Source organism: Pan troglodytes, chromosome 12 (assembly GCF_028858775.2).
Source record: "Pan troglodytes isolate AG18354 chromosome 12, NHGRI_mPanTro3-v2.0_pri, whole genome shotgun sequence".
Classification (NCBI taxonomy): domain Eukaryota; kingdom Metazoa; phylum Chordata; class Mammalia; order Primates; family Hominidae; genus Pan; species Pan troglodytes.
This window is the reverse complement of record NC_072410.2, coordinates 16644584-16656708: the sequence shown is the minus strand read 5'-3', so window position 1 is coordinate 16656708 and position 12125 is coordinate 16644584. Positions and strand designations below refer to the sequence as shown.

General features: G+C 46.2%; 1 protein-coding gene across 11 annotated transcripts in view; it reads right to left on the bottom strand.

The window, feature by feature from the left end:
- Positions 1 to 1281, bottom strand: part of UXS1 (UDP-glucuronate decarboxylase 1) — a 118948-nt gene extending 117667 nt beyond the window's left edge. For 2 of the 11 annotated variants that reach the window (XR_010149002.1, XM_016943723.4), the window contains exon 1: positions 1055 to 1259. Coding sequence is in view for 4 of the 11 variants with exons in the window: in XM_016943723.4 (XP_016799212.1) it covers positions 1055 to 1148 (94 nt within the window). In the remaining 7 variants the exon portion in view is untranslated. 11 annotated transcript variants of the gene reach the window in all.
- Positions 1282 to 12125: the final 10844 nt, after the last annotated feature.

The window sequence follows — 12125 nt, the reverse complement described above, 5'->3', positions numbered from 1 at the left end:
CCACCTCCTGAGCAGCTGGGCTGTAGCACACAGGCTAGATCGACTCATACTTGCCTTCCTAGAGCTCAACTGAAGTCACTTCAGACAAGTGAAGTACCCACTAACCTCTGGAATCAGATCTTGGTAACGCAACAGGTTAGCAGGTGATTTCATTTCAGTGTGTGTCTGGGTGGCTAGCATTCAAACGCAGCTCACACTGGGAGCTATTTCTAGTCCAATTTTGCTACTTGGTAACGTATTAATAGCATCAATTAAAACATTCCCAACGAACAGATCTTTAAAAGGACGGTTTCTGACTTCCCTAACAAGCAGAGGGCCGACCACCTGCCTGCGAAGTGCCCCTCCTGCCCTGTCTCCAGGCAGCACGCTGTGAGCGATGACAGAAACTAGACCCGCGCACAGAGAAGCTGCAGGCACGCCCTGCCCGGCCACCGAGCTGCCTGCCTGCTTCGCCCGGCCGCCGAGCCCCGGGGGAAAACCTAGAATGGGGGTGCCGGTGCGCCCCGACACCTGGGCACGGCCGCGGGCCGGGGAGCCGCCCACACTTGGCTCCCCAAGAGTTAAACGCTGAGTAATTTTCCTGAGGAGCAAACAGTCGGAGCGGGGGCTCTGCCAATGGCCACAGTATTTTTATCCGACTTAACCAACACCGCGGCGCGACCTCGGGTGTCCCCAAGGGTATCCCCACGCGGCACGCTCCGGAGTCCCCGACCGGGACCCTCGCCGGCTCCCAGCGCGACATGGACGACAGCGCCGCCGCCGAGTCCCCCGCGCCCGGGCAGGAGGCAGAGACCTGGGGCCGCCCGAGGACTGCTAGGGGCCCCTCCGCCCGGGGTCCGCGCCCGGGCCTAAGCGGTAGGGGGTGTGCGCCCAAGTTGGCCCGCTTTGCTGCAAGAGTGGAAAGGGGTGGGAGCAGAAAGCGCCGGCCCCGCCCGGGGCGGGGAGCAACGCGGGGCTGCAGGGCCGCCTCGGGGCCCCGAACCACCGCCGCCCGGCCCACCGCGGCGCCGGGGAATGAATGGGGCTCCCCAGCTGGCAGCGGGCGCGCACTCACAGGCGACGTAGGCCAGCAAGGCGATGCCCAGCAGCAGCTTCATCCTCCTGCGGTTGACGGCAGACACGAGGCGCAGCAGCGCCTTGCTCACCATCCCCGGGAGCCGCGCGGGTCCAGGGCCCTGCCGCGCGGGGGCCCGCCTGCTGCACAATGCGCGGCGGCGGCGGCGGCAGCGGCCCCGAGAGCCCCGCCTCCTGCCGCCGCGCGACCCCGCCCCCGCGCGCCTGCTTCCTGCTGGCGGGATCACCGCGCACGCGCGCCTCCACCCCCTTCCTCCGGCTCCGCCCCCGCCCCTCCGGCTTCTCTACCCGCAGGCGCAGTTGCCGCCTTTCTTGCCTTGGTTTTCGAAGAATGTGACCTGGAGGGCTGGTGGGCGGTGCGGCGCGCTGCGGCGCATGCGCGTTCCGGTCTGTTTTCCCTGAGTTAAAGCGCGCGGGTGCCAGCCGGGAGGTGCGGCTGGATTCGTTTCGCTGAGGTGCGTCCCCAACCCAAGGGCACGACTGCAGTGGCCAGTTTCCGAGCCCCGCCCGGAGGGGGGCACGCGGTGGGCATTCCGGTGTTGCAGTGAAACGAAACTTATTTGCTAAACTTGGCCGAGCCTTAGAAGTTGAATGCCTGCCTCAGAAAGTTGCCTCGTTCTCTGGGCTGTTTAGTTGGCTTTTTGTAGTTAGAATATCGGCAGCGAAAATGATAAATCCCCTAAACCTTGCCGAAGTAAAAACTGGCTGCGTTTTTTTTCCTTGGCTATGATCAACTGGGGTGCCTTTGTTTTAATAATAGTCTTTTATTATTATTTTAAAAAGCAGTGCTAAGTATATTAATTTAGGATAGACTTGGAAAAGAAAAGATGAAATTGCGCTGTCTCTGCCTAGAGAAAAACCCTGAACATGTTGTCGTGTGTGTTTCATTCAATCTTTTTGTTGAGTATATCTGTTTTATGAGTGCTGTACTGATTGCATAGGAGGTACCTGTGTTTAAAAAGCATTTATTGAATGATGATTACAAGCAAGGAGATGTATCAGCAGATCCACAGATAATCGGAAGCTTGTCGTTGGATCTGGAGAGAGCTGGTCCCATGGAGGAAAAAAAGACAGGTACACACAGATGTGTGTGATGCCACATTAAGAGAGATCCCGGATTTGGGATCTGCAGGCTTCAAGAGGTCATCTTCAGCTATACGGAGAAATTGAAGTCAGCAGCGGCTCTCCTACCTCTTGGAACCTCAGGCCATTTTGCAAAACTTAATAGATCACCCTCCTTTAGATTTATTAGAAACCTCCAAGAAAAGGAAATATGGCAGCTGGTACTAAAGCAGCAGCTTTATGTTACATCTTTCAAACTATAGTGCACATGCTGTGATTCTGATAAAACCTACCTCCGTCCTACCCCTCCTCTAAACCTATTGAGAATCCCTGACTAGGAGGAAACACTGAGCGGTTTGCTAAGGCGGATTGCCCCTGCTATGCATGCTGCCCATAGATGGAGTGGACTTCTTTCGAGAAGCCCAGCTCCCTGACTCTGACGTGTCCAAGGAGGCTGCCAAGTGACAAAACACCTGGCATGGGAGCCTGAGTCCTGGGTTCCCAGAGGGGCCAAGGCCCCAGAGCACACCAGTTTGGAACAAATCGATTTTGTTTGTAAGTCTGCATTTCCTTGTGTCCTTCTGGGTTTGCCTTACATCTATGGTTTTTGAAAAGAGAACTAGAGCAAATGGAGCTCTAGGCCTTTCCCATTCCATGACTCCGTGGTTTTTAGATTAAAGATGAGGAGCAGAAATGGAAGAAAATAATAGTTCATTAACATTTGACCTATGGGCAAAATCAGACTGAAGCTTCTAGGCAGATTTCAAGCATTTTAGGTTTTAGGTAGGGTTTAGTTGATAGGTATCCTATTAGACGATAAGGGTTAGAAATTGTGGGGTATTTGCCATTTCTGTACTAAACTCCTTAAGCCCAGCATTCCCAGTTAGCATTTTTTTCTGCTGCTGGACACTACTGCCAACTTCTGCCCTGTGGGATTAAGTATATGGAAATATCATTAGCAGCTGCAGTTGAAATAGCTGCTGCTGTCATTATTGCCACCCAGAAGGCGGTTGGTGTCCCAGGACGCTGGTGTCCAGCTCAGCCGCAGCCAGAATTAAAAAGTAAGCAATAGTAAGTGTGCACCCAGTGGAGGTAAGAAGGCCTGAGGCAGGGAGATGCCAAAGAGACCCTCCAAGCTCCTCCGGGGATCTTGGGCGTAGGCAGCACCATTTCCCTGTGCTCCTTGCCTCCCTTGTTTCTTCCCAGACCCCCTTGTTTCTTCCCAGCCCATCCCCACTTCCCCCGCAGGTTCTGGGCTCATCCCTCCCTGCTCCCTCCCCTTACTGTCAACCCCCTCATATTTCCAGTGGATAGGTTAACAGCAATATTTTTGAGCGATTACATATTTTTGAACAAGTTACAAAGGTAGTGTTTTTGACACTCAGGGTAATTAAAAATGAATTTTAATATGACTTCTAAAGTGTTTAAAGCCTAAGGAGTGGAGAAAATTAACATTTATTAAACCTCTACAATGTGCTAGGGACTGTTATGCAATGCACTTTCATTGTGACCTCATTGATATGGTTTGGCGCTATGTCCCCACCCAAATCTCATCTCAAATTGTAATCCCCACATGTCAAGGGAAGGACCTGATGAGAGGTGATTGGATCATGGAGGTGGTTTTCCCTATGCTGCTCTCATGATAGTAAGGGAGTTCTCATGACAGCCAATGGCATTTTTTTTTGAGACGGGGTCTCACTCTGTTGCCCAGGCTGGAGTGCAATGGCACAATCTCAGCTTACTGCAGCCTCTGCCTCCCGGGTTCAAGTGATCATCCTGCCTCAGCCTCCCAAGTAGCTGGGATTACAGGCGCCCGCCACCACGCCTGGCTAATTTTTGTATTTTTAGTAGAGATGGGGTTTCATCATGTTGGTCAGGCTGGTCTTGAACTCCTGACCTCAGGTAATCCACCCGCCTTGGCCTCCCAATGTGCTGGGATTACAGGTGTGAGCCACCACACCCGGCTGGTTTTAAAAGTGTTTGGAAGTTTCTCCTTCACGGCATTTTTCTCCTCTCCCCTGCCGCCATATGAGGAAGGTCCTTGCTTCCCCTTCACCCTCTGCCATGATTGTAAGTTTCCTGAGGCCTCCCCAGCCATGTGGAACTGTGAGTCCATTAAAACTCTTTCCTTTATAAATTAGCTAGTCTCCAGCAGTTCTTTATAGCAATGTGAAAACTACTAACACACTCATTTAATTCTTGCAACAGCCCTGTGGGGCAGGGTTGCCATTGTTGCTGCTCTTTAAAAAAAAAAAAAATTTTAAATTAATTTTTAAATCAACAAAAACTGTATATATTTATGATGTATCATATGATGTTTTAATATATGTATAAATGGTGGAATAGCTAAAACTAGTTTGCTTCCACCTTTTGGGTATTGTGAATAATGCTGCTGTGAACACAGGTGTACAAATATCTCTTTAAGACCCCACTTTCAGTTCTTTTGGGTACATTACCCAGAAGTGGAATTGCTGGCTCATAAGGTAGTTGTATGTTTAATTTTTTTGGGAACCTCTATACTGTCTTCCTTAAGGGCTGTACTGATTTACATTGCTGCTGTCATTAATAGATGAGGAAACTGAGGCTCTGAACATTTGATAAGTGTCCCAACACTTGGTAGGTGGCAGGGTTACCAGTTACTTGGCTTGGTAAGTAACAGGGTTACCAGTCACAGAGCTGGGAGTGTAGGGCTGGAATTTTAAGCCATGATTTTCCCTGTGTGAGGATGCTTTTCTGGAGTTGAGTGCAGACTTGCACAGAAATGACTATCACTCATAGCAAAATGTGGTGAGTGGTCACTGTGGGACAGGGTCGCATGAATGGCTAAGGAATTTCACAACAGGAAGGTATGCTTCCAGGTCATGGACTGTGGTTTGCCATGCCGGGACCAGCTGACAGGCTCACAAGAGCTGACAGTTAGCAACTGTTCCTCTGGGATTATTTGCACCATGGAAATACGCAATTGCTACATACCAGGGATTCTTTTTTTTTTTTTTTTCTTTTAACTAGCATACTTCTGCTTGCAGATGAGAACAGTGAGAGTGAGAAAGCTTTGCAGAGCAGGACCTACGTGAGCTGAATTTGAAAGGATGTAGTATAGAATTTGGACTCATACATCTTGGGCAGGGGCATCCCTCAGGAAATAGCAAAGGCAAGGATGCTGGGGAGTGAAAGGTTGCCATAGGAAATAGTGGGGATCTCTGGCAGGAGGAGCAGAGAACAAGAAGCGAAGGTATATTGGCCAGGCGTGGTGGCTCACACCTGCAATCCCAACACTTTGGGAGGTTGAGGCAGGTGGATCATCTGAGGTCAGGAGTTCGAGACCAGCCTGGCCAACATGGTGAAACCCCATCTCTACTAAAAATACAAAAATTAGCTGGGCATGGTGGTGGGCACCTGTAATCCCAGTTGCTAGGGAGGCTGAGGCAGGAGAATCACTTGAATCTGGGAGGCAGAGGTTGCAGTGAGCCGAGATCGCACCACTGCACTCTAGCCTTGTTGGTAGAGTGAGACTCCATCACAAAAAAAAAAAAAAAAAAAAAAAAAGAAGTGAAGGTGTAAATAATGTTGGAAAGGAAGGCCATAAGGGTTATTATAAACTAGGCATCAATCACACCCTCATCAAGGGTTACTTTCTTTCCTGGCTACTCACTAGCAGTGTCAGCCTCCATCTTCATCTTTGCACTCTACTCTGAACACTGCTGGGCCTAGCGTGTGCTCACTGCATCTTCCAGGCTTCCCATTATGCTCTGCCAAGAGAGGGCCCTGGAGGAAGATCAATGGGCAGAGGAGAGATGCTTCTGTGTCAGTTCTTCTAGCGTGGCCATGGCTAGTGGCTGCTAATAGTTGCTGGCACTTGCTGCAGTGAGGGTGGGGTGATTCTGGACTCAGCAGCCCCAGGGAGGCAACATCTTTTCAGAAGTTGACCCCTGTTATCAAGGCCCCTATTCTCAGCTGATCTGCAGCTGACAGCTTCTGATCTCTGGGCATCACTTCTTTCATTTTTGCTTCTTCAGAATCTCTCTTCTCCCTTTGGTGCTTCTTAACCCTGCCAACATCTTTGGAACCAAACCCCTATATTAAATTTTTTCTGTTTGAAATACTTAACAATAGTTTTCCTGACTAGATCTCAATTGATACATCCTCACATCCTCCTCTGATGAAGGTGAGAAAGAAGGCTTGGTCTCAGACCTCCTCCTGAGGTGCCTGCCATGAGGCTGCTCCTCCCTGCCATGCCAGCTGTGCCATGGCCACATAAGTTTTCCTGTTGGTAGTGACAACCCTGTGTGTATTGGAGTCCCTTTCTGGAGCATATGTTTCTCTTTCCTAGGGTCTCAGGAGAAGGATAGATGCAAGGCCTTGCTGCCCTGTTGCTTTATTTCCCAACATACCATCACCCCAGGATGAGTGAGTATGCTAGATCTTCTTACTGGTTTAGGCAGACAGATGGGTTTAATATAGCATCATAAATAACTTAAAATTGCTTATCTAACATTCCCATTCTTGAGTCTTTTTTAAAAATGTACTTTATTTTTTAGAAGGCTTTATATTATGGAAAAATTGAGAAGATGGTGCAAAGAGTTCCCACATACCCCATACCATTTTTCCCCTATTATTAATATCTTGCATCTGTATGGGACTTTTATCACTTCATACCAACAGTTCACACTATCAACATGATTTGTGACTGCTGATGTGGACCTTGATCAGATCAATGCCAACTGAGGTAGTATTTATCGAGTTTCTCCACTGGAAAATTATTCTTTTTTTTTAACCCCTTTCCATACTGTACTCTTTGGAAGGAAGTCACTATATGCAGCCCACAATCAGTGAGTGGGGCATCATGCTTTCCTTCCTTGAGGGTGGAGAATCTGCATAAATTCTTTGGAATTCTACTGCACAGGAGTTTGTCTCTTCTCTCCCTTTGTTAATTTATTCCGTCATTTATTTATATCAGTATAGACTCATGGATATTTATTTTATACTTGGAGTTATAATACAGTACTACTTTATTAATTTTATCACTCAAATTCTGCCAGTGTATGTTATAGGGAGCTCTTTTGGTTGGCTTCTGTGCCCCTTTGACATACTCCCATCATTGTGGAGTTTCCAGGTTATTGTTTTTGTCTTAGCATTTTCTTACTTCCTGGCACTCACAAGAAACTCCAGACTCATCTTGTATATTTCCTGCCCCAGTCCTAGAATCGGCCATTTCTCCAAGATCCCTGTTTTCTTTTATTGGAGAATAGTATTGGAAACCAAGATTTGGGTACTAGGTGTGCTAGTACTACTGGAGTGTTGTTGCTTCTAGGTGTTCTTAGCTCATAGAGCAAAGAAATATGTGTATGTGCACTAACCTTTTTATATACACATAGCAACAAATATATCTATAGATAATCTATATCTATAAACAGGAGTTCCTACTGAGGTCTCCAACTCTAATACATTGCCACATGGATCATTTTAGGATCATCTCCCTAAACCTGGCTCCCACCATCTGCCATCCGTTTACTAAATCATTCGATTCCAGTACACATGTATAGCAGTGTCATTTGTTTCTTTGACCACGGGATGGCATCTATGCAGATTTCTATCCTTTCCCTTCACACACACACACACACACACACATACACACACACACACCCCTTTCCTCTCCTCTGCTCTCCCCACAACCTTGCATCCCACCCCAACTCTGGAACTCCTATTCATTCCTGTGCTGTGCAGCTTGTCTTCCCTTGTTTTGTCCATACCCATGAAGGACTTACCTTCCTCATCTATACCTGCTAATAAAAGTGTTTTCTAAGAAAATCCAGTTCCCTCCCTAAGACGCACCAAAGACCCTTAAAATATTTTCTTAAACCTGACCAGGATAAGAGTCTGGCCTTTTGTCTACAGACAGTGGGGTGTGACTGTCTGTCTCAAGCAGTAGCTCCCATCATCCAGGCAGGTTTTCCAGCAGCATCGGCTGGAGTGGGAGCGGTCTCAGGAGAAGCTCATGCATAGAAGGCTGCTGCAGCAATTCAAGTGGACAAGAGCGAGAAAAGCTAGTAGTTCTGGTGGAAAGGGCATAGGAATAACTTTGAGGGTTATTTTAGAAGTTGAATGACAGATATTCTGGTTGATTGTATAGATCAACAGGGAGAAAGAGTAATCAAATGAGACTCTCATGTCATATGCTGGGGTGACAGGTCCTCCTGAGGTGTTAGTGAAGACTGAAAGTTTTTTTCCTCCCAGGTATTTGTATTTTAATGATTCTCCTGGACTAGAATTCAAAGTTGACAAATAGGTCTTATATGCATGCCCACTCCAGTAGAAACGTGGGGTTGCCTGAAGCTCTGGATTAGGAAGGGCATCCAGACACAACAGGAAAGTGCTGTGATATTGGTAATGCCTGTGTGGTTTCGACAGGGTGGGACAGGGACTGGGGGGAACCTATGATTCATGGTTTTCATGGTTCTATCGGCAAGTTCCCTCCAGTTCAATAATTTCATCATGAATTTTTATGTACTAAAACTGCCAATGGAGGAGATAGTTTTGAACAAAAGCCTCCATATCATATAATGTAGGCAATTCCTTCCTTGTCTAGTCTAAGGCTGGTCTTGTATTCTAGACTAAAATAACCAATGAGCTGTGTGAGAGCCCAGTCATAATGAGTTCCTCAAAACTGACCTAGGGCTTTGCGCAAACCACTGTATGATAAGGCAATAGTGAATTAACCAGTTAATTGTGAATTAGGTATCAGCCACTACTAAGTCATACTTTTCAGACCTTATGATATCTTAAGGTATGCAAGCATGGGATCTTGAAAGGCAGAGCTACTGCTAGGCCATTATGATATTTTGATAGGGAGCAGGAAAAGGCTCCCTTTCCTCAATGTACCTTCTTTACTTCTTTCTGGAAATTGTTATGATATAGATCTGTATATATACACATGCATGTATGTGTGTGCATATATTTTATATATATATATATATATTTCTGTGATATTGTGCCTTCAGTCAGTGCACAACCTGCACAACTAAACATGGTGTATGTAGTCAGCAGTGAAGGTAGGATGTAGTGATGCAATGAGAAGGTAGGGGAAAAGATAGAAAGAAATGGCTTCCCTATATGCATCTGGGGCTATGGAGTTACAGCAATTAGATTTGGGGTTTCTGGTGCACAATCAATTCTAACTTAACCAATTCTAACTTAAAGTTCTAACTGCTCAAAGATACTTTGAGCAGACAAGCAGCTGGTACATGAAAAAAACTGACATGAAATAGTCCTCTTCTTCATGTCCTCCACCTCCACTTCACTGTCTGGTCCTACAGTCAAGGACAGCATCAGGGAAGGTGGAAGGTGCCCAAATTGAGTCAAAAAGCAGAGGAGGTAATCAACCATGAAGGCACCCTGAGTCTGTAAAGTAATAAAACTCATAAAGTAGATGGGAAGACAATTCCACTGACATTATAAGAAGGTGATCATTCTGAAGGACAACATTCATTTAGATATATGTGCAAAAGTCAGTTCCTTTACTATCATACTTCATATGCAGCCTTATAATTGCTTTTACATTACCAATATAAGGGAAAAGCAGAGCTCTTGTGATGGTAGCAAATTTCCATCATAAGATAATGTGCAGGTGTCAAGGCTGAGATGGGAAAAATTTTAAATGTTAATAGGACAAAACTAAAGCATTTTATCAGAATAAAACATACAGTGGGGAGGGAGAAAGGACAGAAGACGCAGTGTTATGTGGATGTCAATTTGTTCATTTTAAAGTCAGGTAAGCCTAGTTTAACATACAGGTTCAAGGGGACAAGAAACACTGATAAAACAGCAGGTCAAAAAGCCAAAGGCCTTTCTCCCTTCACAAGCCAGAAGAAGTTAGTCCCCAATGCTGAATTTGCTAGAGGGAAATCTGCACTGGAAAAAAAAAGAATTTCAAAAGAGATATCCCTAGGTGGATTTCTAAATAAAATAAAGTAGCATTACTCAAGTGTCCTTCAATGGTTGAATGGATAAACAAAATGTAGTATAAACATACAATGGAATATTATTTGGCCTTAAAATTCTGGCACATAGTACAATTGGATGAGCCTTGAGGACATTATACTAAGTGAAATAAGCCAGTCACCAAATGACAAATATTGTGTGATTCTACTTATATGAGGTACCTGGAGTTGTCAAATTCATAGCAACAGAAAGTAGAATGGTGGCTTTTAGGGTGGGGAGAGGGGGAAATAGAGAGCTGTTGTTTAATGGGCATGGTGTTTCAATTTGGAAAAAGCACAGGTCACAGATCCTATTGTAACTTGCATTTCTTTTTCCTGGGTACATCCTCAATCTGGGCAAAATAAACCTCTAATCAACGAAGATCTGTCTCAGGCACTTTTTGGTTTACAGTAAAAATGAGAAGACGTGGAAGCTGATGTTTGGGGCATGGAGTAGAACCTGGGCATGGGGTAGGGTAGTGACTGTGTGTACACACTGAAAAGACAAGGCTGTGATAACAAGGAAAAGCCTCTCCTCGCTGGTCAGACAGGAGACATATCCCAGTAAAACCTGGCTCTGGTGTCCACCTCTCTCAAGACAAACACATGTAGAAATTTGAGACAGAGATAGGCAGAGCTTGGTTTAAATTCTAGCTCTGTCATTTTGTAGCATGTGACTTGGTCACATTCATTAAGCTTTTAGAACTTAACTTCACATCACTTGTTATACGGACAGCTGATCCATAAATAGCACAATTATTGTGAGGATTAAATAAGCAAATGCAAGTAAGTGATTCGCAGACTCTCAGCTAATGCTATGGGAATTTTTTTCTCTTTTGGGGACCTCACTCAAGGAGTTGTCTTCTTACCCTGTTCATGACTCATTATCACTATCCATCCATGCAATACATCCAATTATTAACATTGTTCTAGAAAATAGTCTACTATTGACAAATGCTTTCAAATACATAAATTATGAAATGCTGAGGTGTTCCTGCCAATGCTAATTACTAAGGCAAAACTCCAGCTACCATTTCACTAAGATTTCCAAAGGAGTCAAATGTCCCCCAAAACTAAGCTCCTTCCTTCTGTGTTCTATGAGATCCACTGCCTTAGGGTGACTGTGAGACACAGCAGTAGCATTAGAAAGGGCTCACTCCTGCTTCTTTTTGGTAAAAGAGATTTTGTTGCTAAACATAGTGAGCCACTGAACCCTCCAACAGGGGATGAGGCTTTGAACAGGGGATGAGTTTTGTCCACTGTTAAACAGATCCAAAGTTGCTTGGCTGCACGTTCAGGCCTTGGGGCATGGAGCTAGGATTGAGGCTCTGGTGCTGCCTGAACCCAGACATTGCAGAGTCAAGATGATTGAGGGCAAGTGCATTGGAGGGTGGGGGCAGGGGGGGCGTGGGGGTGGGGGACAGGGCAGGATGGAGAGGAAGGGGGTAGGGTGGGACAGGACAGGGAGGGTGAGGGCAGGGCACAGCAGGGAGGTTGTTGTTCTGCAGGGCTGGGTGAGTGTTAGGGAAAGAATGCTAATGCACCTAACCAAGAAGTATTAAGTCACAAAGTTTTGTTCTTGGTTGTGCAAAGAAGAATCACCATGTGACATGAGTCAGGTCCTCCTAGGAGTTGCCATCAGGGAGGGAATTATATGATATCCCTGAAAACCAGGTCTAAGCAAAGCATACAACACTATAATTGTCCTCTTATTTTTCTATAAAATGAGGATTTTCACATGTTCCTTATGAGTTGCTGTAGCCAAAGCCTTCTTCCTTGTGATCTGGGAAAAAAGGGTTCCTCCTGTTTGTCTTAGATCACCCTGCAGGTACATGTGGGTTGGAGCTGGTGTCACTCACTCCCAGATGAAGGCTTGGAGGTCCATGAAGGGGTGAATAAGACCAGGGTCTCATGGTTTCTTTATCCTTCTTCAGCTTTGTCTGCTTAGTTTTCAGACTATCCTGAGGGAGAATGTGGAGGAAGACAGGTGGCAGCTGAGTTCCTGACAAGGAA